At 37.6% G+C, this 23,915-nt stretch overlaps 1 protein-coding gene and 3 pseudogenes across 1 annotated transcript; all 4 read left to right on the forward strand.

Moving 5' to 3' along the window:
* Positions 1-342: 342 nt before the first annotated feature.
* Positions 343-1,310, forward strand: LOC100714372 (olfactory receptor 52B2-like; annotated as a pseudogene).
* A 3,706-nt stretch (positions 1,311-5,016) lies between these two features.
* Positions 5,017-6,644, forward strand: LOC134477504 (eukaryotic translation initiation factor 3 subunit J-like; annotated as a pseudogene).
* A 4,906-nt stretch (positions 6,645-11,550) lies between these two features.
* On the forward strand, positions 11,551-12,510 carry LOC100716799 (olfactory receptor 52H1-like). Its single transcript, XM_003465263.2, has one exon. It carries the CDS (start codon positions 11,551-11,553, stop codon positions 12,490-12,492), a length of 942 nt encoding a protein of 313 aa, XP_003465311.1. The 3' UTR covers positions 12,493-12,510.
* Positions 12,511-19,382: 6,872 nt separating this feature from the next.
* On the forward strand, positions 19,383-20,344 carry LOC100713814 (olfactory receptor 52H1-like; annotated as a pseudogene).
* The last annotated feature ends 3,571 nt before the right edge of the window (positions 20,345-23,915 follow it).

The raw sequence follows: 23,915 nt of genomic DNA on the forward strand, positions 1-23,915 counted from the left end.
GGTACAGGACAAATAAGATGCACCTGGAAATGGTAGAATGATGACAGAAATCAGTGTGGGGGCAAACTCAGGGGACACAGTGAGTGCAGGTGTATGTAGCTCCACTGAATCTTGAAACATTGCCTGAGATACTCTGTGCGCCAAGGAAGCACCAATAGCCAGGAGTATGTCCCACACCCAGTGATCATGCTCTAGGAGAGTTTACCCTGGAAAGCTCAGGAGTGTATCAAGCCACACTGTGTTCTGTGATCTCCACACATACTCAGCTGTGTTTCGGTTCCTATTACTTTCAGCAGATGCATCACCTTCTAAGCCATTCTACAGAGGACCGTAGTATGCAGCATGACTCACAGCAACCTTACCGTTTTCCACCCCACAGTTTTTGTCCTACTTGGCATCCCTGGACTAGAGCCTTATCATACTGTGTTGTCAATTCCGCTCTGCCTCATGTATGTCACTGCAGTCCTGGGGAACAGTATCTTGATAGTGGTCATCATCACGGGCTTAGCCTTCACGAGCCCATGTATTTTTCCTCACCATGTTGGCAATCGCAGACATACTTCTGTCTACCATTACTGTGCCCAAGGCCCTGGCCATCTTTTGGTTTCATTCCCATCACATTGCGTTTGATGCCTGTGTCACCCAAGTCTTCTTTGTTCACACTCTGTTTGCTGGGGATTCAGCAATCCTGTTAGCCATGGCCTTTGACCACTTTGTGGCCATCTGTGCCCCCCTGAGGTACACAACAGTGCTAACCTGGCCTATTGTGGGAAGAATTGCTCTGTCTATCATCATCAGAAGCTTCTGCATCATCTTCCCAGTGATCTTCTTGCTGAAGTGGTTGCCCTTCTGTTGGACCAACATTATCCCCCACTCCTACTGTGAGCATATGGGAGTGGCCCGCTTAGCCTGTGCTGACATCACTGTTAACATCTGGTATGGCTTCTCAGTGCCCATTGTCATGTTCATCTTGGATGTGATCCTCATCTCTGTGTCTTACTCACTGATTCTACGAGTGGTGTTTCATTTACCCTCCAAGGATGCCCGGCATAAGGCCCTCAGCACCTGTGGGTCCCTCTTCTGTGTCATCCTCATGTTTTAGGTTCCATCTTTCTTTAACCTTACTGACCCACCGATTTGGGCATAACATTCCCAGTCATGTGCATATCCTGCTGGCCAGTCTTTATGTAGCGGTGCCCCCGATGATGAACCCCATTGTCTATGCTGTGAGGATGAAGCAGATCTGGGAGGGTGTGGCCCACTGGCTCTTTGCTGTGAAGACTCAGTGGTGCGCTGCCCCTCTGGGCTGATGGGGTCTCATAGAACTTCATGCCCAGCAGCACCAAGGAAACTAGATAGGAAATACAGAGATTTCTGGGACTTAGAGAGTTTATCTTTCTCCTTTTTCTTTTGTCTCCGCCTACTCTTTTGTTGCCTCTCTCCTGTGTGCTTTCTGTGTCTCCTTTACTTGTTTCACACATTCCTATTTACAGTGCAGGAATAACCAAGTGTATGATGCTCTGATATGAGTGTTTGTGTCTCAGTAGGCCAGACGTACTCCAGAAGCACAGGGACCCGAGTGTCATGTGAAGTAAGGTTATAAACAAATGAAGAGAAATAATTTTGTATTTAACATATGACACAATTCCATTTTTTAAATCCCCCAAATGTGTATTTGCTTTGTAGAGAGTCAAGTTTACTTCTATAATGGCGCATGTTTTAAAAAACAGACATCCATGCCTTAGAACTATCTAGAAAATCCCACACCATTCTTCACTTTTTATTTCAATAACTACTTTCCCTGTGAAGTCTTACCTAACTTCTCCAGTAAGCCAAGATCCTTATCTTTTCAGGTGTGGTTTACCCTGTGTATATGTCCAAATATGCACAGTGAACTGTAATGATCTTGTAGTTTATACCCTGGACTGTAAACTCCTTGAAATGGAGTGTGTATGATTCATATTTGTACCCATAATACATTAAAAATGCCTGGCACACAATACACATTTGAAAAATAAATCAGTAAAGTTACTTCCATAAACCCAGACCACACACCTCTAGCCCTCAAAACCAGTGATAAATAAGCCAGATCTCACTGACACAGTTTAGCATTCTGGAGGCAAATCAGCTGATCAGCAATACCTTCTTCTCGCACTTTTGCTGTGATATAGAGATCACAGAATAGTCTCTCTGAGTGCCTTGGAGTTTAAACTGATCTTCGACCCTCAAGTCATTTTCCATTCTCTTCATTGCCACGGTCACACAGTGCAACACAAGTGAGACCACCACCTTTCACATTCCTGTGAGGTAAAATCAGCACTGGACTGCGTGCAGTCAGTTTGGTCAGGATGCAGGAACACATGGGCAGTTCTGTCACTTCCATAGGACAGCTTTTCTTCAGAAGCTGGGGGCTGCTGCTTTTCATACTCTTACCACTAGATGGGGCCACACAACTAGCTACAACTGAAGAACTACAGGCAGAAAGGATGTGTGTGTGTGTGTGTGTGTGTGTGTGTGTGTGTGTGTATCACTTCCATCCTGAAGTAGCTCAATATCTAGTGCAGTTCCCAGGGGGCACATACTGGAGACAGTAGCTTTTAAAATGACAGGAGTTTAGTACTCTTAAGTCCATCCTTGGAGGGAGCCATCAGAAAAATCATTCAACCAACAATAGCCTCATTTTTTCTTATCTGTGTGAATAACAATGTTCTGCTGTGTTAAACAACTGAAACTTTGAAGTTATTTTCTTTCTTAATACATTGAATTTTTCTGGCTCTCAGATCTTTTAAATAATAATAATCACATTTAATATTTTTTGTCTTTTATGAGACAGGGTCTCATTATACAGTTCAGGCCGGTCTTAAGCTGACTTTGTAGCCCAGGCTGGTCTTGAACTCACAGTGATCCTCCTGCCTCAGCCTCCCAAGTGCTGGGATTACAGGAAGCATATTTCATTAATACACTTTTATAAGGAGTAAATGAGCTTTATTTGGGGTAATTTTAGCTGCTAAGAGCTCTCTGGAGGAGATACTGCTACTCATAAGTTATCTTCTAGTTAAACCCTCCTCCCTTACCCATTCTTTGAAGTTTTACATTGCAGACACTGATGAATGAAATGGTCTGCCCTGGAGTAGGACGCAGCTTCTTTCTGCTTACAGGATCTCTGCACACAGCTCTCATGTTCACCTGTCCTAGAGTAAGGGCAGTTGATATCTAGCTCTGCTCAGAGTTTGGAGCTCCCTATGCTGCTCAGCACTAAACCACCTAGTCTTTATGACCTTCTGGTTCCTCTTGTTGCTTTAGTCTAGATTTTGTCTCCCAGGGATCTGATCCTCAAGGTTGGATTTATCCATAAATTTCCCTCAGTCCGTGATCCACAATGTGTATCCACATGCACACTGGAAAAGATGGTACTCACTTGTGCTTCCACTATTCTCTGAATGTCTCAATCATTCACACACAATTTGTTTCATTGCTGTGGGTTATAGAATTCTGGACTCAACATTTTTGTCCATGATTTCACTAAAGAGATAAAAACAAAAAATTGAGTAGCAACACTTAAAAGGATGTCTGAAGTATTTTTCCAAGCTTTGAATTGCAAATCAATTTTAACTACTACCATATAGATGGTACATCCAAGACACCTTCTTTACCATTTCCATTTGCTTTTCTTAATGTCCTAGTCATATTGGGAAATTGTAACTGCCCAGTGAACAAATGAGAAAAAAAAATAGGTAAATTTAAAAAGACACTGTTCTCCCTTTGGGGTTGAAGTTGACCAAAGCTGTCAAGGCAAAACTGGAGCATGCTGGCTTATAGGATACAAGGGAAGACTTGGTAGAACAATATGGAAGATTTACAAACTAGACTGTCTCTATTTTGATTCAAATCATGCATAGTAATAAAATGTTTTCAGGTCATTTCTCAGAAAGAGAAAATGGAAATATTCATTGAATGACTTGCAAAGATTTTTTAAAAATCTTTTTCAGACAAGGTTTCACTAGGCTATGCAGTTCAGGCTGGCCTGGAACTCATTTTGCAGCCCAGACTGGCCTCAAACAGTGATCCTCCTGCCTCAGCCTGGGAGTGTTGGGATTACTGGCATGTTCCACCATATTCAGCTTTCAATTCGGTTTTTTGATAGTATTCATTTTCATTATTTTTTATTGTTTCTAATATTTGATTACAATAATATAACTAATATTAAGCAGATTTTGATTTGTTATAATAAGCATTTATTGATTTTTTCAAAGTAAGTAAAGAATAATTTTTGGGTCTTTGCATATTGATTACTGAGCTGCTATTTTTATGCATTTAGTTCTTATATATACTGGATTATTCTGTTCCATTTTTCTATAAGCATGCTGCAATTGGAGTGTGTCTAGCTTTATACTGGACTTATATTCACGATAGACCTATTTTTTACTTGGTGTTTTACATTTTAGTCTTAGCTCTTTCAAATATTCAGCCTGCTAGATTCATTTATTTTTAAAATATCAGAGGTCATAAAATAAACTAAGATTTAGGGATATGTGCACGGGTACCATTTATGTAGTTCTGTGTAGTTAAATTTCAGTTTTGGCAACTTTCTGTGTTAAAGAGTCTATTCCAGATCGTTGTTTTGAACTAAGCTCTGCATTAATCCCCAGCAGACCTAAGAAACCAGAAGGGGTTCACTTGTGCTGAGTACCATGTGATCAAACTGAACTTCTCTACTGGCTAGTGCCTTAAAAAAAGATTATGGTCAACTTGAGTCAGTGAAGTAAGGAAATCCTTTCTGTTTAACTTTTAATTTTTTTTTTTAAAGGGTAAAGAAGCACAGAAAAATCAAAAGGCGTCAAACAAACAGCAACAAGGAAATCCAAACAGCAACAATCAACAGCATCAACAACAACAGTGATAAGGGATTTCAAAACAAGATGATAGGAATTTAACTGTAGTTGTTACACTGCATAGTGTGATCTGCAAAACTGTTACTCAAGCTGCCAGATACAGGCATACAGAACTGATCAAACCATGTTATTTTCCTTGAGCCTTCTGCTTCACTCTTTAAGAAGAGGCCCTGCGCTGGCTATGGAAATCCTGCTCAGTGAGTCACCCCTGCCACTCAAGCCCTCCAGCCCTGCTGAGGCTGCGGTGATAGAGGGGCTAGGGAATCTGATTCCTGGGGCGCAGAGGCTGTGGAGGTCCTGGAGGGAAGATGGGGGCAGGGGCGCCTCAGGGGTGGGGGCTGGGGGGTGGGGTGGGACTAGAGCATTAAGGATAATGGATGATGATGATGATGATGATGAAAAAGCTCCAAAAAACAGGAATCAGAAGGAAAACAAAAGTTAAACATTTTATAAAAGAAAAATATAGCAGAGAATCTAAAAGAGAAAGAAGGACAACAAGAGAAAAGGCAAGAAGAAATTAAAAAGAGGTCAGAAGAACCCGAGGAACCTAAAGTGCTAACACCAGAAGAACAAGTAGCAGATAAACTGCACCTAAAGAAATTAAAGGAAGAGTCAGATCTTGAATTAGCAAAAGAAACTTTTGATGTTAATAACACATGGAACAGATACTATGAATCCATCTTCAAGACATGATTTCACAGTTTGTCAAGTTAGTAAAAAATAAAATTAGGCAGTATAAAAAGTCACTGTATTATGCCAGCTTTTTGGAGGGAAGCTATGAGATGTGTGTATTTGATTGAAAACTGATGACTTGAAAAAGATTACGAATTCATTGTCTGTGCTTTGCTGTTGGAAACAGAAGTAAGCAAAGCAAAGCAAAACCAAAAAGGAGAAGAAAGGTGTGGTTCCTGGAGGGGCATTAAAGGCTACCATGAAAGACAGTCTGGCAGATTATGGAGGTTATCATGAACGATATGCACAAGACCATGAAGACTTCATGGGACATTTTATCTTCTGGAGACTTCTTTCTGTGGCCTTCAATCCCTTCAACATGTAGCACAACTTCTTTCCTTTCAGTTCTGCCAATCAGAAGTGCAGTATCTTTTGTGCTGGTTATTTAACCCCTTGGCCCTCAGGTGATAATGTGCAAATGAGGGAACTTGGATCTTGTTGCCAAGGGGCTAAAATCAAGGAACTTCAATTGCTACTAAATCATAGCTGAAAAACAGATCTAATAATGTTGTCCTTGTTGCTCTCTGATTCCATAGCAGCATTCATTAAATTGGAAACAAAGGTTGCAGCATGACAAAATTAATTATGTGGCATTTACCAGCACCATTTTGTAATGCAGCCTTACCCATACTTCCTTGAACTACTTCCTAATTTGCCAAGAAAAGCAGATTGTAATAAAGGCATGGGGTGTGCACCTAGTATTAACCTTGCTTTATCTTAAAAAAAGAGAAAACTTTGAAACAACCAATGTTTTTGTTTCTGCTTTCTTCAACCATATTCTGCCTATAAATCCTGTCTCTTTTGCTCAGCTCACTGGAATATTTTTTTAATAGCCCGAGGTGTTCCCCATCTAGCATCACAAACAAAAACCAATTACGTATTTATATTTTTTTGATACTTCTTCTGATACTGCATTCAATCAATATTTCTTTTTTTTTTTAAATTTTATTTAAAAGGAAAAAGAGAAACCTCAATCTCTCCCTTATTCTTCAATCAATATTTCAAATGGATTAAATTGTACATTGATTGATTTTCAAGTTTTGCTTTCTTCACTCCCCAGTTTCTTGCTCCCTCTAATTTTACTAATATAAATACTAAACTTTATGAATTTCCAGAGAGTTAACTTTGTGATATTGCTGTTGAATACTATGCCGTTGGTAGCAGAGGTAAAATTTAGTAGATGTTTACTATAGGTTAGTATTTGGTTTTTCTTAGTACTCATACTATAATTATATACCTTGCATCTAGGTTGATGGAGGTACTTTACTAGTTCTTAGAGAATGTCAATATTCAGTTTGCATTGGACAGTATAATTGATGCTGATTTTGTTACTATAGCCAAGGTGACATAGTTGTGCTATTAATTCATTTCCTTGGGATGTGAATAATTAAGTCATCTTGGAGTCAATAACAATACTGTGACTCATTTTTAAAGAACTGGGTGCTGTGCCAAACATACTTCTCAGATGAAGAAACACAAATGACCAATAAACACATGATAAAATGTTCACCATCATTGCCCATTCGAAAAATGCTAATTAAAGCAACACTGAGTTTCCATTTTACTCCAGAAAGAATGGCTACCATTAAGAAATCAATCAATACTAAATGCTGGTGAGTTGTGGGGAGACACAAATCCTTCTTCATTGTTGGTGGAAATGTAAACTGGTACATTCATGATGAGAATTAGTATGAAGAGTCCTGAGAAAAACTAAAAATACAAACTCCATTTAACCTAGCTATTTCCCTTCTAAGTATGTTCCCAAAAGAGTTGAAGACATCGTACCTTGGTGATGCATGTATACCCATATTAGTAGCAGCAAAATTCATAATATTGCAGTCGTGGAAACAGCCTATAAGTCCATGAATGGATCAATGGATAAGGAAAATGTGATATTGTACTAATGTGCTGTAAAGGAGGATAAACTTGAATCAGTTGTAGACAAATGGATGCACACTGAGACCATTAAGTTAAGAGAAATAACAAAGATACACAAGTTTAATTACCATATGGTTTCTCTTGTATGAAAACAATAATTTATACATATAGAATATGCTGTACATAATATATACAAAGTGAAAATAAAAGGCACATAATAGGAAAAAAGAGAAAAAAATATTTTAATCCAGCATAGATAATGTACCTAAAAATGTATCTTGACTTAGTAGAACTGTCCTTTATGTTTTATATATATATGGTCAATAAATGCATGAAAAAATATTCAACATCTTGGATCATTGACCATTTGTACTTCCTCCTATGGGAAGTATCTGTTCATTTCTCTTGCCCATTTCTTGAGTGGCTAATTAAGTTTAGATGGTCTAACTTTTTTGAATTCTTTGTATATTCTAAGTCATTTGTCTGAGAAGTAGGTGACAAAAATTTTTTCCCATTCTGTAGGTTCTCTCTGTCTCTCTGTCTCTCTCTGTGTCTCTCTCTCTCTGTCTCTTTCTGTCTGTCTGTCTGTCTGTCTCTCTCTCTCTCTCTGTCTCTCTCGGTGGTACCAGGGATTGAACTCATGACCTCATGCTTACTAGGCAAGCACTTGTGCCCTGAGCTATACTAATTGATTCTTTTGCTGTATGGCAGCTTCCTAGTATGATACAATCCAATCATTATGGAAACCATTGTGGATACTTTTCAATAAACTAAAATTAGAAATTCCATGACTTAGCTATTCCCCTTCTAGGTATCTTCCTTGAAGAACTTAAGATATCATACTATAACAATACATGCATACCAATGATTACAGCGACATAATTTCCTAGTAGCTAAATCTGGAAGCCACCTGTATACCCATAAACAATGGATATCTATATCTATATCTATATCTATATCTATATCTATATCTATATATATATATCTCCCGATGTGTCATATTAAACATTACTGCCAACATCACATTGAATACAGTAGGTTGGAATTCAGATAAAAGTTATCAGTGTATTTTAAATTAGGATGATTATGCTGGGTTATCCAGTATGTGCAAATGCATAATTTAGGCTTCTTAAAAGTGGAAGAGGATAATGTGACTGTGCCAAAAAGAAAGAGCATTGCAAGCTTGGAAGACAAGAAGAGGCTTCTGTTAGGTGGATATGTAACCTCAACACATCGTGTTTAGCTCTTTGGGCATGTGGTGTACTTCCAAATAGCAGAACTCTAAGATTTCTTTTATTTTAGGCAATGTAGTTTATAGCAATTGTTTTATTACACTGGCTATTGGATACCAGTATACTATGAATTCAAAAAATGTGTTGATTCTTGCAAATTCATTGTGATATTTTAATCTGTTACTGGGAAAATTAAAAGAAGCTAAATGAAGCATAGATACATTTATAACATTTGCAGTATATATGTCCAACGTTATTAACATATCATGTTTGTGTTTATATACTGAAAGGCTAATCAGCTTTCATGCCAGCGCAGAGTGCTGAGAAAGGATAAGAAAAAATAGAAGACAAAGTTGAAGGACTCATGCTGCAACATGAAGAATGCAAATATTTTTCACTATATGTATATAATATTGGTTCATTTTACAAATAAACATTAAAAATATTGAAAGAACAAGAATATTCTTAGGCTTCTGCAAATATTGTCTCAGTTGATTCTGTTTGAATATATCAAGGGCTGTGTCTCCCAAAGATTCAATATCCACAGGCCATTAAAACTGTCAGGCACATTCCCTCTCAAGAGAAATAACTTACTATGATTGGTGTCAGCCCTCTGGAGGACATGGGAATAAAGGGCCCCCATCTAACCTGAATAATGTTTTGGGAATAAAAAGAGATGTATAAATGTTCTCATTTAGCGCTTACAAGAGTCTTTGCCATTCGAAAAATTTTATTCTTTCCTTCTAAATAGATTCTTTCCAACAAGCTTGGTAACCAGGAGACAAAAGAGACGTGGTGAGTTTAAAACCACAGTCAATTCATGACAGAATGTTTAACAGATCTGCTTATATCAAGCAAAATGATAATCCGTAATTTAGTCTGCATCCAACTATGGCCTGTGCCCTGAAGGCCATGGCCTTTGTAAATACCTGTGATTCTGTTATAAGCAGACAGAGTCTGGCGAGAGACTCTCAATTTCTTGTGGAGACCAGAAAATGAACAACCAGAGACACAACCAGAAACTCAGAAGAAAGGAGTCTTTGGGCAAAAGAAGGGAAATCAGAATAGATTTGATTATAGCAACTTGGGTAGGATGTTTTCTTTTGACTCTCCGTTGTAGTTGTAATGATTTGTTATTTATTCTTCCCTCTTTAATGTATCCCTTGTAACTGAGGAAAAGCATTTTCTATTATGGGGCAGTGAACCTGTGCCAAGAAGCTGAATTGCAGTATAGCCTAAAAGAAAGTCTACTTACTCTTCTGGCTACAGGAGATCACTTGGCCATCATTTTAGGGAATATTTTCTGGATACCCTGCTGCTACACATTATATGAGCTCAGCACCTGTAGGACTTCAGCCAGCCTCAGCCAGGAGATATAACTTAGATTACTCATACAGGGTCTGCCTTTGGATATGGAAATGTTAAGTTTCTCATAGATAGAGGTGATGTGTTCATCTTGCTTAATTGAGAGTTCATTCAATGACAAACCTAAGAGAGAAGCTCACTTATGTACAAATTTGATCTGAAGAGATACTACAAAACCCTTTAAGGATTCACTCATTCTTCCTGTAGACAAGTGTACTGATCCCTGCAAGCACCCCAATACAGATTTGTTATGATTTTCTTGCAAAATCCACTTTCCTTCCTTACAAGCTTTTCAAATAACTTTATAAGTTTATTGGGAAGAGTAAGAGCCAAACCCCGTCAAAAGTGAGCTTACAGTGGCTCATACTCTGTGAGGCTTCTCCAATACTCTGCTTGCTTCCTGGTGTCACTGGTTCTGTCAGCCTTCCTGATTTGGCTTCTCTTTTCAAAGCAATCTGTAAACTGAATCTCAAACTGGAGTTAATATTCAAAATGCATTTTCTTTTTTTTTTTATAGGTACTGGGGATCGAACTCATGACCGCACACTTGCAAAGCAGGCACTTATGCTGCTGAACTAAACCCCCAGCCCCTCAAAATGCATTTCAATGCAAAAACCCCTTTAAAGGCAGACTCTGTTTAATACAATCTTCTTTAGATTTGTCACATAGGGTCAAAGCACTGGAAGGCCAAAGAGGAAACCTTTGGGATCAGAAAACTGTTTTATCTTGACAGCTTTCTCTGTTCATCTTTGCTTAGGAGAAAACACATATTCTTTTCTCTGAGGTAGGCACTGTTAGACTCACTGATAGGTTGTCTCTCCCACTAACAATAGGGAGCTAGGATAATCAGGGTTTAGAATGTTGCTTCTGAAGTCTGTATATCCCTCTGAGCTCACTGTCCTCTGCTTAGATCTGAGTGATGTTGTTTACTTGTCACCCTGTGTTTTCTAATATAGTCCTCTTATGTTCACACTCCTACAAGCATATGTCCTAATTTGAACCATTTTTCTTCCCCTATGAAACAAAGCTTCCCACACCACCTCTGGTACTAAAATCTGCCCTTTCTGTTTCTTTCTTCTTTTTTTTTTATTTCTTCCATACTCTTTATGCTATCAAATTCATTGTCTGAAACAAAATATTTACTGTTCAAAAGTCTTAGTCTCTTTTCTTCATCCCGTATATTTTCAGCATGTTTATTATTCTCTTTTCCTCTCCTACTTCTCTCCACTCTCCTTTCTTATTGTTTTTTTCTCCTATTGGACTTGTGTTTGTTCTCAATAATCTGCATGTATCCAGCATGTTAGGTAGAAGGTCAGTAAAGGCGCAGAATGGGGCAACTGCGGCCCCAAAAGTTTCCAGCAGTGGGCGGAAAATGTAACTTTCATTGCTCATCGTGACAATTGATTTTTCTGCAGTGCTCAAGAACCAGTGGATCCCACACTGCAGAGAGCATGTATAACTTGAGCTGTTACAACCCCAGTTCCTTCGTCCTTGTTGGAATACCTGGTCTGGAAAAGTTGCACATCTGGATTGGGATTCCGTTCTGTGTCATCTATATCGTGGCAGCTGTGGGCAATTGCATCCTCCTCGACCTCATTGCAGTTGAGCAGAGCCTCCACGAGCCCATGTTTTTCTTTCTCTCTATGCTGGCCAGCACAGACCTCATCTTGTCCACTACCACGGTGCCCAAATTACTCAGTATCCTCTGGTTTGGCTCCCAAGAAATAACCTTCTCTGGTTGCCTGACTCAGATGTTTTTCCTGCATTTCAGCTTTGTCGTGGACTCAGCTATCCTGCTGGCAATGGCGTTTGATCGCTATGTGGCCATCTGCTTCCCCCTGAGATACAGCAGCATCCTGACTCCACAGGTGACCATCAAGCTGATGGTGAGCATTGTCACAAGGAGCTTTGGGGTCATCCTACCAGATGTTTTCCTGCTAAAACGGTTACCATTTTGCAGCACACGCATCATCCCACACACATACTGTGAGCACATAGGTGTTGCTCGACTTTCCTCTGCTGACATCTCCATCAACATTTGGTATGGATTTTCCGTTCTGCTCATGACTGTCACCTCAGATGTCGTCTTCATTGCTGTTTCCTATATCTTCATCCTCCATGCTGTCTTTAAGCTCCCATCCCAGGGTGCCCGGCAAAAGGCCCTGAGCACCTGTGGCTCCCACGTCTGTGTTATCCTCATGTTTTACACACCCGCCTTCTTCTCCATCCTTGCTCATCGCTTTGGGCATGGAGTCCCTCACAATGTGCTCATCCTGTTTGCCAACTTCTATGTAGCCATCCCTCCCGCTCTGAATCCTATTGTTTATGGCGTGAAGACCAAGCAGATCCAAGACAAATTTATTCTTCGCTTCTCTTTGAGGAAGACACAATGAGTAGACCCTAAGGGAGAAACTGAGATGAAATCAATTTCATGAAATTTTGTATTAGACATGAAGATACAATTATAAATCTGTAAATTCTATGTACATGAAATCCAAATGTTCTAACCATGCATGAAGTATAGGCCAGAGAGAAAGAGTGGAAAGAAAATTTTATATGTTTGTGGAAAATCAAGGTTTTTCTTTAGGTTTATCCTTTATGTGAAAAGGTGATGATGAATTCCGAAGAGCACCAAAGCTAAGGTTAAGAGGACTAACTCTTGCTAAATTTGAGGATATTTTAAGGATAGATGATACTTTCTGATGTGCAACTCATCCTTATCATCATTATTATTTTTACAACTTTGAATTAAAAGCATCACCCCTGCCTTCCCTTGTCAAGTGGCTATCAATTCTCTTTACTAAAATTATCAGATGAGGAGCTTCTTGTTTCTTCAGTCTAGGTTCCAGGCATTGATATCTTCTCCTCTATGCCTTTTACTTGCTGTACTGTTTCTCTTTTCTCACCTCAAATTTCATGGAATTATTTTTTTATTTAGAGAAAAAAGCAAAACAGAAAAAAGGGTAGAAATAATACAGAGTTTAAAAAAGACAGTAAGAAATCACTAGTTGATAAATTACATATTGTTATCTTAGAAGTAGCTGTTCAATTTACAAAATGAAATTGTAAAAAACGAACAGACAAGCAATGACATCACAAACTATTCTGTTTGATGAGCTACTTTTGGAACTATTTTTTTCAATTGCATACTATAGAGAAAATACAATTTATTTTTTACAACCCTTAGATTGTGTTGTAGGAACATTAATACAACTAACTCAAACCATTTTGTAGGAGTAATGTTAAGTTAGTTTAAAGATGAAGAGACAGAGACCTACAAAATTGCAGAAAGATAATTAATAGATGTAGTATCTAAATCCAGTTCTGGATGATTTTGAATTCCGAACTCTTCAAATACATATTTCCTGGGAATCTACTAACACAACTGGCTTACAAATGTTTCAAAATGAATTTCTTCATAATAGACCTGAAAAGTCACTTCCTTTCTTGTAAAAATTTTTCTTTTTAACTAGATATGGTGGTGCAAATCTGTAATTCCAGCAGTCTGAGAGGCTGAGGCAAGAGGACTGCAAGTTCAAAGCTAGCATGGTCAGTTCAGTTAGAGCCTGTCTCAAAATTTAAAAAATGAAAAGGGGTAGAAGTTAGATTAGTAGTGGACTGCCCCTGCGTTCAATCCCAGTTGGACCCTCCTGTTCCACAAATGTTCCCTTTCTCTTATATCTTCCTTTCTGGTAAATGGTATCTTAAAAAAAAAAAAAAAAATGAATGCCAAGCCTGAACCCTGTGAGTAGTATTTTATTTCTCCTTCAAGATTCACCAACACAATTAACTCAATATTTGAACTGAGTATTTGAGTTTCAGGTGCTTATGTGTCATTCTGGTAGCTATATGCATCGCATGCTCAGTGCATAATATTGAGCTTGATTAGTCCCCAATCCATTATGTTTCTGAAGATGTTTCAAAATGTTTTTTGAAGAACTTTCTACCTAGTCTCATCCAACTTATTCTTAGCGTAAGAATTTTACAGTTTAGAAAAAATTGTGTCACTTTCTACTTGAAGCTCTTCAGTGATTCCATTGTTCTCAGAATTATGCATATTGTCCTTCTTTCAGATCATTGAAAGACTAAATAAAAAGTAGTTTTTTGAAATTTCCAATCTTGCCTGTTACTTACATCACTAAATTTATGGGGTCTGGGAACATGGCTCGGTGGCACAATGCCTGCCTAGCAAGCATGAGGCCCTGAGTTTGATTCTTTGTATAAAAAATATTAAATGTATATAATTATGTTTATTTACACTTTGTCTGCCTTTAACTTCCCTGACTCTTTGGCTCTTTGAAGTAATTTCAGTAGTGAAGGTTTTCTTTCACATTGTCACACTCAAGAGTTATGTTTTTTTACACAAAATAAGATTTGGAATAGATGTGGTGTGTGCAATGGAGCTGAATGGAAACTGCCCACACGCCTCTTTGACCGTTGTCCTCAGATAGCAATATATTCTGCTTAAAATCTCCACAGGAAATAATGTGATACATTCAACCATGAAGATCACATTAAAGCAGCTTTGATTCTTCATTTGATCTTAGGCAAAAGACCAAGCATCTTTGAATAAGAAAGTAAAAACTGAACTTAGCATTCTGATATGAGATTTTATGTGTGTCTGTGTGCTTGTGTGTTGATATTGTCTTTGTTTTCTGTAGCACTGCACTTTAGAAGCTCAGAAGAGACACAGTGGCTGCTTTCTTTATGCCAATGCTAAAAATGATCACATTTATTTATGTTTATTTATCCAACAACTATTTTATGTGCTTTTTGAAGGCTAAAACTTATCATTTTCGTCTTCCTACAGTCTGTCCAATGAAAATACCTGGCTTGGAATGTACCCTCAAAAAATGTGTCATGCATATTGATACCTCATCAGAAATTTTTTCCACTGAGACGCTACATTCAAACTCTCTTTTCTTCCTTCTCTAACCAGCTAAGAGTCCATTGTACATGATTTTAGCCACATTTTGTTTATGTCCTAAGTTCTCCTTTCTTTCTTATACACTCAGTTAAAAAACGTATTTACAGAATTTTACTAAATTCGCTCAGTATTCTAGAGAATTGGTAAAAATGACTTCACAGGGCAGGAAGATGCATATATATATATATATATATATATATAATAACTATTATTCTTATTATTTTTAACAAGGAATTGAACTCAGGATCTTGTGCTTGCCTGGCAGTTGCTTAAGCTGCTGAACTATATTCCCAGGCCCTACAACTGTTAATGAGTTAATATCATATAGTCACTATACACGCCTTGTTTCAGCTTCCTCAGTACATGAAATGTTACATTTTATCTTTCACTATTATTTGCTAGGCAACTCCTATTTAGGCCTCAATTAAGTCTCTTTCCTGAGATACTCCTTCTTTAATCTTGTATTCTAAATTATTGTCTCATATATATTGTGATAGTATAAGTACTTGTAATTTCAAGATTCATCATATCTTTGATGGGATCGTTGCTTATATATTTAATTTTTAAAGTATCTTTGCCTTCTCTCTATTAAGTCACTGGATTAGTGTCTATTTTATTTATCTTTGCTCCCATTTCAACAAGGATCCTAGCATTCAGTCTCAATGTAATACATACTCAATAAATTTTTTTGGTACTGGCAATCAAAACAAGAGTGACAATTTTTTTTCTTTTGAAAAAAGTGACAATTTTTTTCTTTTGAATTGAATTTAGAACCTCTGCCTTGCCAAGCAACCACTGTGTCACTGAGCCATATCCCTGGCCCTTGGTAAACATTTACTGAATAACTGGAAAGAGTTTTAGTTAAAAATGAATTTTTATTATGCCTGGTGAGAATCTACCTGGATTTAGCCTAAACAGAGGAATTGGAAGAAATCATGAAGACTTATTTTCTCTATAGTCCAGGTGATAATTGTTTCACCACCAGTTCTTTGCAATATGTGCTTAAGACACATATTTTCAAATTGTTACACCTCTTTAATAAGCATGCCATTTGATTCCTAGAAGACTTACATGCTTTGTTTCAGTATGAACGAAGGAATGAGATGAACAATGAGTAAATTCTGATTTTTGGTCACTAGCATCAGAAAGTTGACTTCATCATTGGATGAATGGAAGGTCTTGTGGAATTTTTTTTTTTTTGGTCTTTTTCAGACACGGTCTCACTATGCTGTTCAGGTTAACCATGAGCTCACTTTAAAGCCAAGGCTGGTCTTGAACTCTCAATGATCTTCCTGCCTGAGCTTCCTGAGTGCTGGGATTATAGGCATGCCCCTCCATGACTGGCTGGTTTTATGGAACATTTTACTGTTGAAAGAATTAGATAAAACATCCAGGTAGGTTATCTGTGATTTTTATACTCACATGTATGTTGTTTTAGAGACCTACCCTACACAAATAAATTAGTAGTACTCTATATAACATACTCTAAATAATGGACCTCTATGGGAAGATCAAAAGAATATCAAGCAAGCCTGGCCATGAAAAAAATCATTGAATAGAACAGCCTCTTTATAACTGCATATATGTCAGTTATAGTGAAAATTTCTCCAGAGCTTTGTCACCTAAAAATAGAACAAATTTATTTCTATTCAACAAGCATTGATAGTCACTCATTACGATACAGTTTCTGCCAAGGATTCAGAAGATAAAAAGGTTCCTATACAAGGAATTTTAGGAATTCTAGACCGGACCACACAACACAATAGCTCTAACTCTTATGGAGTTTCTTTCACAAGTTGCTGGTCAGACTAGAAGAAGGCCCTTAGAAACTGAAGCATAACTGACATTGAAAAGTACAACCCGTAGCAAGTTGTGTACTTTGAAACAAATACAACTCTCTCTCTCTCTTTCTCCTTTCCCTGTTTATTATCACAATGATGGCATAGAAACTAGAATACTTCCTTAGGGCAGGTCTCAGGGACTAGGACACTCTCCCAGTGAAGGCCATGGAACATAGTGAGGTCTTTTGAAATAAGCCATAGAGTCTTCATTTGTAAAGGGACCAACCTCATTCCAAGAGGTAAAGAAATGCTAAACCAAGCGACCAAGGAACATGTGAGAACATAGCCACTCCCTCTACTTAATATTATTAGATCATACCTTTTTTGTTCAATGACGTTTATACATGATTGTCCATTCTTCACTAAACCTAAGTACAAAATATAGTTTTCCCTGAGTATTTGGGTCTTCATTTTTAAAGTCTACTGAGTGAACTAAAACTTTGATTAAATAAACTTCTTATGCTTTTCTCTGGTCAATTTGTCTTTCATTATAGGAATGTTTGCTATGAATGTTGGAAAGTAAAGGGGAGATGTAATCCACATTTTTGTCCTTATGCTACTTTCTTAGATGCTAAAATACCTGTCACTATTAATTGGAGATGAACACTATTTTGTTAAGTTAGAAAACTATTCATTTTGTTGAATCTTTCCTCCTAGCCTACAATATCTTAGTGTGCTGGGACCTGGTCTCCCTGGCTCAGAGGTCCTCTGTTTTAACTTGCTTTAATCCACTGAGAAATCGAGGGTTATATATTTTCAATGTCTCCAAGCTCTGTGTTTGTTCTTTGCTATTGTGAGCGTGATCCCATGTTTTTCCCTTTTATCACTGTGTCCTTCCTTCTTGACATTCAGGTTGCTCTTCCAGTGTTTTGGTCTTTCTCTTGCCTGCTGTTTTTCTGCACCTTGTGTTCTTCACCCTGCCTTTGTAAAAAAACAGTGCCAGGACCAGGAATTCCAAGGTATCAACTGATGGTGAGTAGTGTGGAGCTAGTAGAGGACATAAAAATAGTGGTGAACACAGCTCATGAGAAATAGAAGTGATGGAGGGAGGAAAGAAAGAGATGTGTAAGGGTGGACTCCAGAAAACAGGAAAGACAAGATTAGAATATTGAACATAGTTTTGTAATGTACTCATGTAAAATAATAGTGTAAAAGAGCTGGGAGCTTAATTTTGAATGCTTTCTATGTCACTTCTCACATTATTTCGTTTTTTTGGGGGGGTTGGGGGGGTCAAAATTTCTAACTCTAATGATATAAGATATATGAAAGATAAAAGGTAGTATTGCTATACTCAGGACTAGTTGTGTCAGCTCAGAGACTTTAGGATGTCTAATATGTGCAAGCATAGGTTTGTATTTATGAAGGATTTGTGAGAGTGTCTTTTCTTTTGGAGGGCTGGACAAGTGCCAAGATGTCTAATACCATGGTGTGGCATGGAATTGTAGTAAAGAACAGTTGCATTCTGGAATAGGTCTTAGGATATTATTCCATGGCTAATTTTTGGCAATTCACACTCATTCATTTAAGGATGCAGAGGGCATATTCATATTCATATTGTTATACTCAGCATAAAAACAGAGAAAAGGATAGGCAATGAATTATTCTATTTCATGAGCAAGACATTACTGAAAGACATTTCTTGTGTTTAGCTAAGCATTGAGGGGCACTGAGCATGTACAGGTGTAGGATAATTTCATAACACTATGGAATTATCCCCAGTCTTAGGAGAGGAGAATTGTCCCCAGTAATCAAGTAGATCAGAAAATAAAGGAGAATTAAATATCTTCTAAAGTAAAAAATCAGGACTTTGTGATCAAAAGTAGTGTGATCATATATAAAAATACTACTAACAGATTAAAGAAAATGTACTGTTTGAAAATGTACCCATGAAGAATGGCAATGCAGAGCTATGGAACATTTTATTGTGTTTAAAACTTCAAAGGTGGGTAGACAACGTGCTAATTTCCCACTTTTGCTGGTTTTGGTAAACTTTTCCATAATGATACTGAGAAATAAGCAGACCATTAATACGAAGGGTGGAGAAAGAAAGAAAAGAGACCACAGGATGAGCTCAGGTGTTAGTTGAGCCTCATTTGTGAAGTTCCTTGTGATTCTACACAGTACTTACTACAACTTGCCCTGGGTTGGTGTTTCAAATTGAATTTTGGCCCAAATTCTTAACTTCTAGCTAAGTAGATCTCTCTTTAATATCATTTCATGCACACATTATCTTAGAAAGCTTCATGGGTTGTTGTTAGGTAAGCAGGACTGGGATTGAGTTATGTCATTGTCTCTAGGACAATATTACAATAATACTGTTATTAGATTTTAAAATTATGACTGAAAATTTGGCAGCTGTTGCTTAGGAAATAAAAGAGATGGGGCATGATTGATCATTCCCTACAAAACTGAAAGAAAGAGAATCATATTGAAGAAGGTTCAGATGTGGATGCCTGTGAATGACTAACAATCAGTCATGAAATTTTTGCTTTCAGTTTATGAGATTCACCCAACCATGGCCATCATCGCCACTTTCAACGTGAGCAGCTTCAATCCTGGCCCCTTCATCCTAATGGGAATCCCAGGGCTGGAGCAGTTTCACACGTGGGTCGGGATTCCCTTCTTTATTATCTACCTTGCGGCCCTCACAGGGAATAGTGTTCTTCTCTGCCTTATTTTCAAGAATCGTAGCCTTCACGAGCCCATGTTCTTTTTCCCCTCCATGCTGGCTGCCACAGATCTTATCCTGTCTAACACATGTGTACCAAAAACCTGTAATATCTTCTGGCTGGGTCCTCAGGAGATCACATTTCCCGATGTCTTACTCAGATGTTTTTTCTGCACTCTAGCTTTGCCATGGATTCTGCTATACTGCTGGCCATGGCATTTGATCGCTATGTTGCTATTTGCTTTCCCCTAAGATATACCTCTATTCTGACATATCATATTATCATGAAGATTATGATGGGTATAATCTGCAGGAGCTTTTGTATCATCTTCCCATGTGTGTTCCTATTGAAACGACTACCATTCTGCAGAACATTTATCATTCCCCACACATATTGCGAGCACATAGATATTGCCAGGCTGGCCTGTGCAGATATTTCCATCAATATCTGGTATGGCTTTGCTGTGCCTATACTAACTGTCACTTCAGATCTGATCCTCATTGAAATCTCCTATGTTCTTATCCTTCGTGATGTGTTTAATCTTTCATCTCAGGCTGCTTGACAGAAAGCCCTCAGCACATGTGGTTGTCATGTTTGTGCCATTCTTATATTCTATTCACCTGCCATATTCTCAGTCCTTGCACATCGTTTTGGTCATAATATTCCTCACTCTTTCCACATTCTTTTTGCTAACCTTTATGTGTCCATCCCTCCGGCGATCAATCCAGTCATTTATGGAGTGAAGACCAAGCAGATTCAGGATAAAGTCAAACTACTGTTTTTCCCTAAGAGGATGACAAGAGGCTGAGGGATTAAGAAAGTAAAATATGTAATGGTATTGGTTTTGGAGTGCCTCTGTTTTTTAAACAGAATTTCTAACATCTTGGTGTAAAATTGCACAAAATCCTGGAAATCTATTATAGTTTGTTGAAAGCAGTGAGAAAAGATGAGCAGGTAGATTTCAAGGGAAGCAATAAAAAGTTGAAGACTTGTTTGAAAAGAGATCAGAGGCAGGGCCAGGGATTTAGCTCAGTAGCTCAAACACGTGTGTGGTAAGTATGAGGTAGTGAGTTTGATGATTGGTACAAATTGAGAGAGAGAGACGGAGAGAGGAGATGGAGACAGAGAGAGAGAGAGAGAGAGAGAGAGAGAGAGACAGAGAGACAGAGAGAGAGACAGAGAGAGAGAGACAGAGAGAGAGAGAGAGAGAGAGAGAGAAATCAGACAGTGGTTTACATTTCATTTTCAGATAAGATCTGTAGAACATCATATAGGTAGATTAGTCTTATAAATTAGCTAAAAGAGGTGAATAAGACCCCACAATTTGGGAAAAAGTGTATAGTACTTTCCACATAAAATATCAGTAGAAATAACATGAATATTTATGCTTTTTAAGGAATCTTTGCAGGAAATTAATTTTTCTAAGATAGTGGTTCTCAAACTTACAGTGGGTATCAGAATCAGCTGTAGAACTTAAATTTCAGAGCTCCAGTCTCTGTCATCCATCAGTGGACCTTTGAATTCTTTAATGATCTTCCAAGTGACTGAAATTTTGACTGATTTTAGATCAGAAAAGTTATGGTTCTTTGCAAAATTCATAAGTTCTTTTAGTAATTTTTCAGATCTAAAGGTAATGTATGTCTCCTTCATTGCTTTTTTGACCAACATTATCCATTAACACTAAAAACTTTTCACTTTTAAAATCTCATATCATCAAAATATATTATTCATTTCCTCTCTACTTGTAGTATTTATCTTTTGAGCCAGGATCACTCTTTTTTTTTTTTTTTGAAGAGTTTTGGCTTTTCACATACTATTGTTTCCCCCAGAACAGAAGACAACAAAGCAAAAAACTCAGTTCTTGCTATAATTCTTAGTGATTTTCATGTGTACATTAAAGGCTCTTTTATAACTTGATATAGCATTGCATTTTACAAAGATGTCTCTGTGCTATAACCTGCTCTTTATTTCTGCATTAATAGAGTTGAGTCATCCTTTTCTTGAATTTTGACATAGAGTAGACATCCTTGACAAAAACATCCAGTAGAAGTGACATTCTATGGCTTCTGAGAGTAAGTCATTGAAATCTTTTCAGTTTCCACCTGGGGCTCTTCAATGTTTGATTACTGTAGACTCCCTTTAGACTTTAGCTACTATGTTGTGAGCATTCAAAGCAATATGGAGAAACTATTTTTAAAATTTCAAATGAATGTCCCCAATTCACATCACAGTCAGTAACTGCCAATTATGTCAGTAAGCCATTAGTTACATCCAGTCAAGTTACAATTTACAAGACTTGTAGCAGAAATATGGAAATTTTTCTATAGCTAATGTGCTAGAGAGTCTGGCCAAGGAAATTTTGAGGTAGAGTACTAAAAGTACTAATATTATTTTTATACCACATGCAATGAGAAAGGAGATACAAGATAAAATCAGTGTTTAAGAAGAATTTAGAGTAATACAAACAAGAATTAAGTTAAAATATAAATAGACCCCTTCCACTCCAGGATCTCCAAATAGTAAAAAGCTTCTCAAGTTAAAAAAAAAAAAAAAGCCTCAGGATCTTGCATCACTGCTAGAGTGAGTTTGTAAGAATGTTCGCAGTTAACCTATCTATAGGTTAATATTGCAGTCATGTTGATAAGCTTTTTATTTCCTTTGTTGTTCTTAAAACTGAGACGAACCACAAAGAACTAAACTCTGTACAAAGAACTAAGCTTAAGAAGCTATATTTACGTTTTATTTTTTTAGGTACCGGGGATTGAACTCACGACTGCGCACTTGCAAGCAGGCACTTAGGCCACTGAGCTAAATCCCCAGCCATATTTACATTTTTTAAATGTATTTTTGATTAACCCTCAATAATTGTACATATTTATGCGGTAGAGTGTTATGTTGTGATCTGGGTATAAAATGGAGCAGAATCATATTGGGTAATTACCCAATAGGGTAATTAGTATACTCATCACCCTAAACTTTTTTCGTTTTTTTGTTGACTACATAAAAAAATCTTCTCTCATCTATTTCATAATATGCAAAGCATTATTGCTAACTATATTTACCACACTGTGCCATAGAATTCTGGAATTTAGTCTTCTGATGTAACTGTTACACAGTACTCACTAACCAACATTTCCCTCTGCTCCCTTCCCTTAACTCTCTCAGTCACTGATAATAACCACCCTACTCTCAATTTATGAGATCTGTACTTTGAATTAATCCCATAATGGACACAAGAACTCAGAGTTGGTAAATGTTTTTGGTTGTAGGAAAAGATACATAACATTATGGCCAGAGAATGGAATGTTGCAAGGTTTACTTTTCAAGAGTGGCCAGAACAATATCTTGCATCCCATTAACTTTTCTGCAACAATATCTGCCTCTTCAAAAGATCTGATCTAATTCTCTTTTTAGTCTGGCAAGCACGCGGTCATGAGTTCGATCCTCGGTATCCCCAAGAATAACAGAAAAATAGAGCTTGAAGTGATGAGCCTGGAAAAATAGAAATGGAATTTGGTGATATTCGTGGCATGGTTATAAGAAACTTTACAGCTTTCTCATAGCTGTGTTTACATATTTGCTTCTTTGATACTTTATGATACAAGGTACTATACAGTGTAGCAACAGAGAGGTTATATGATCAGCAGTCCTGGCTAACTTTTTATTTAACAACAAATACCAATTGCATCAACATTGGTAGGCTTAGAGATGATTACAATTCCATCAAAATCTCACTGTAGCCACCTGACAGCCCAATGGAGAAATATTCAAGCATTTCAGTATACCCTACACAATCATAAGAAATGATCATAAATTGTTTGGAAAACATTATGCTTTGGGGTAATTATATGTAACAATAGACAACTGGGATAATTTGATTATCAGCACCTTGATCTTTCCTTCATAGATCTTGACCACCCTACCTCAGATACCTTGGACAGACCCTAGGACTCTGTATTTACATGAATTTATGTGCAAATTATTAATACTCTAAGTTCTAGGTATTTCTCCCTGGCTCATCACTCCATGCTCTATGTCTCTTAAATCCCAAGTCAACCTTTGGTGTAGGGCTCTGGTAACTTACTTTTGGTCTTCAATGACAACAACAACAACAACAACAAAAACAGCAACAGCAACAGCAATAATGAAAGTCTACGCTTTGAAAGATCTTTTGACAACTGGCATTTCTCCCCAGAGACTATATCTGAAAAGTCATTTCTGTGCAGCAGCTGGTACCGTGGGTATTCTGAGCCAAGCACAGTCTCTCTGGATTAAAAAGTCTTTACATGATAGGGATAAATAGGTCCAGACCTCAGATCCAGAAGCTATGCTACTTGTGCTGGAATAAGTCTCCTTCTGTGCTGCTGACATCCTAGGAT

Source organism: Cavia porcellus, unplaced genomic scaffold (assembly GCF_034190915.1).
Source record: "Cavia porcellus strain 051 isolate PalLab524CR breed Dunkin Hartley unplaced genomic scaffold, mCavPor4.1 scaffold_9, whole genome shotgun sequence".
Lineage (NCBI taxonomy): Eukaryota > Metazoa > Chordata > Mammalia > Rodentia > Caviidae > Cavia > Cavia porcellus.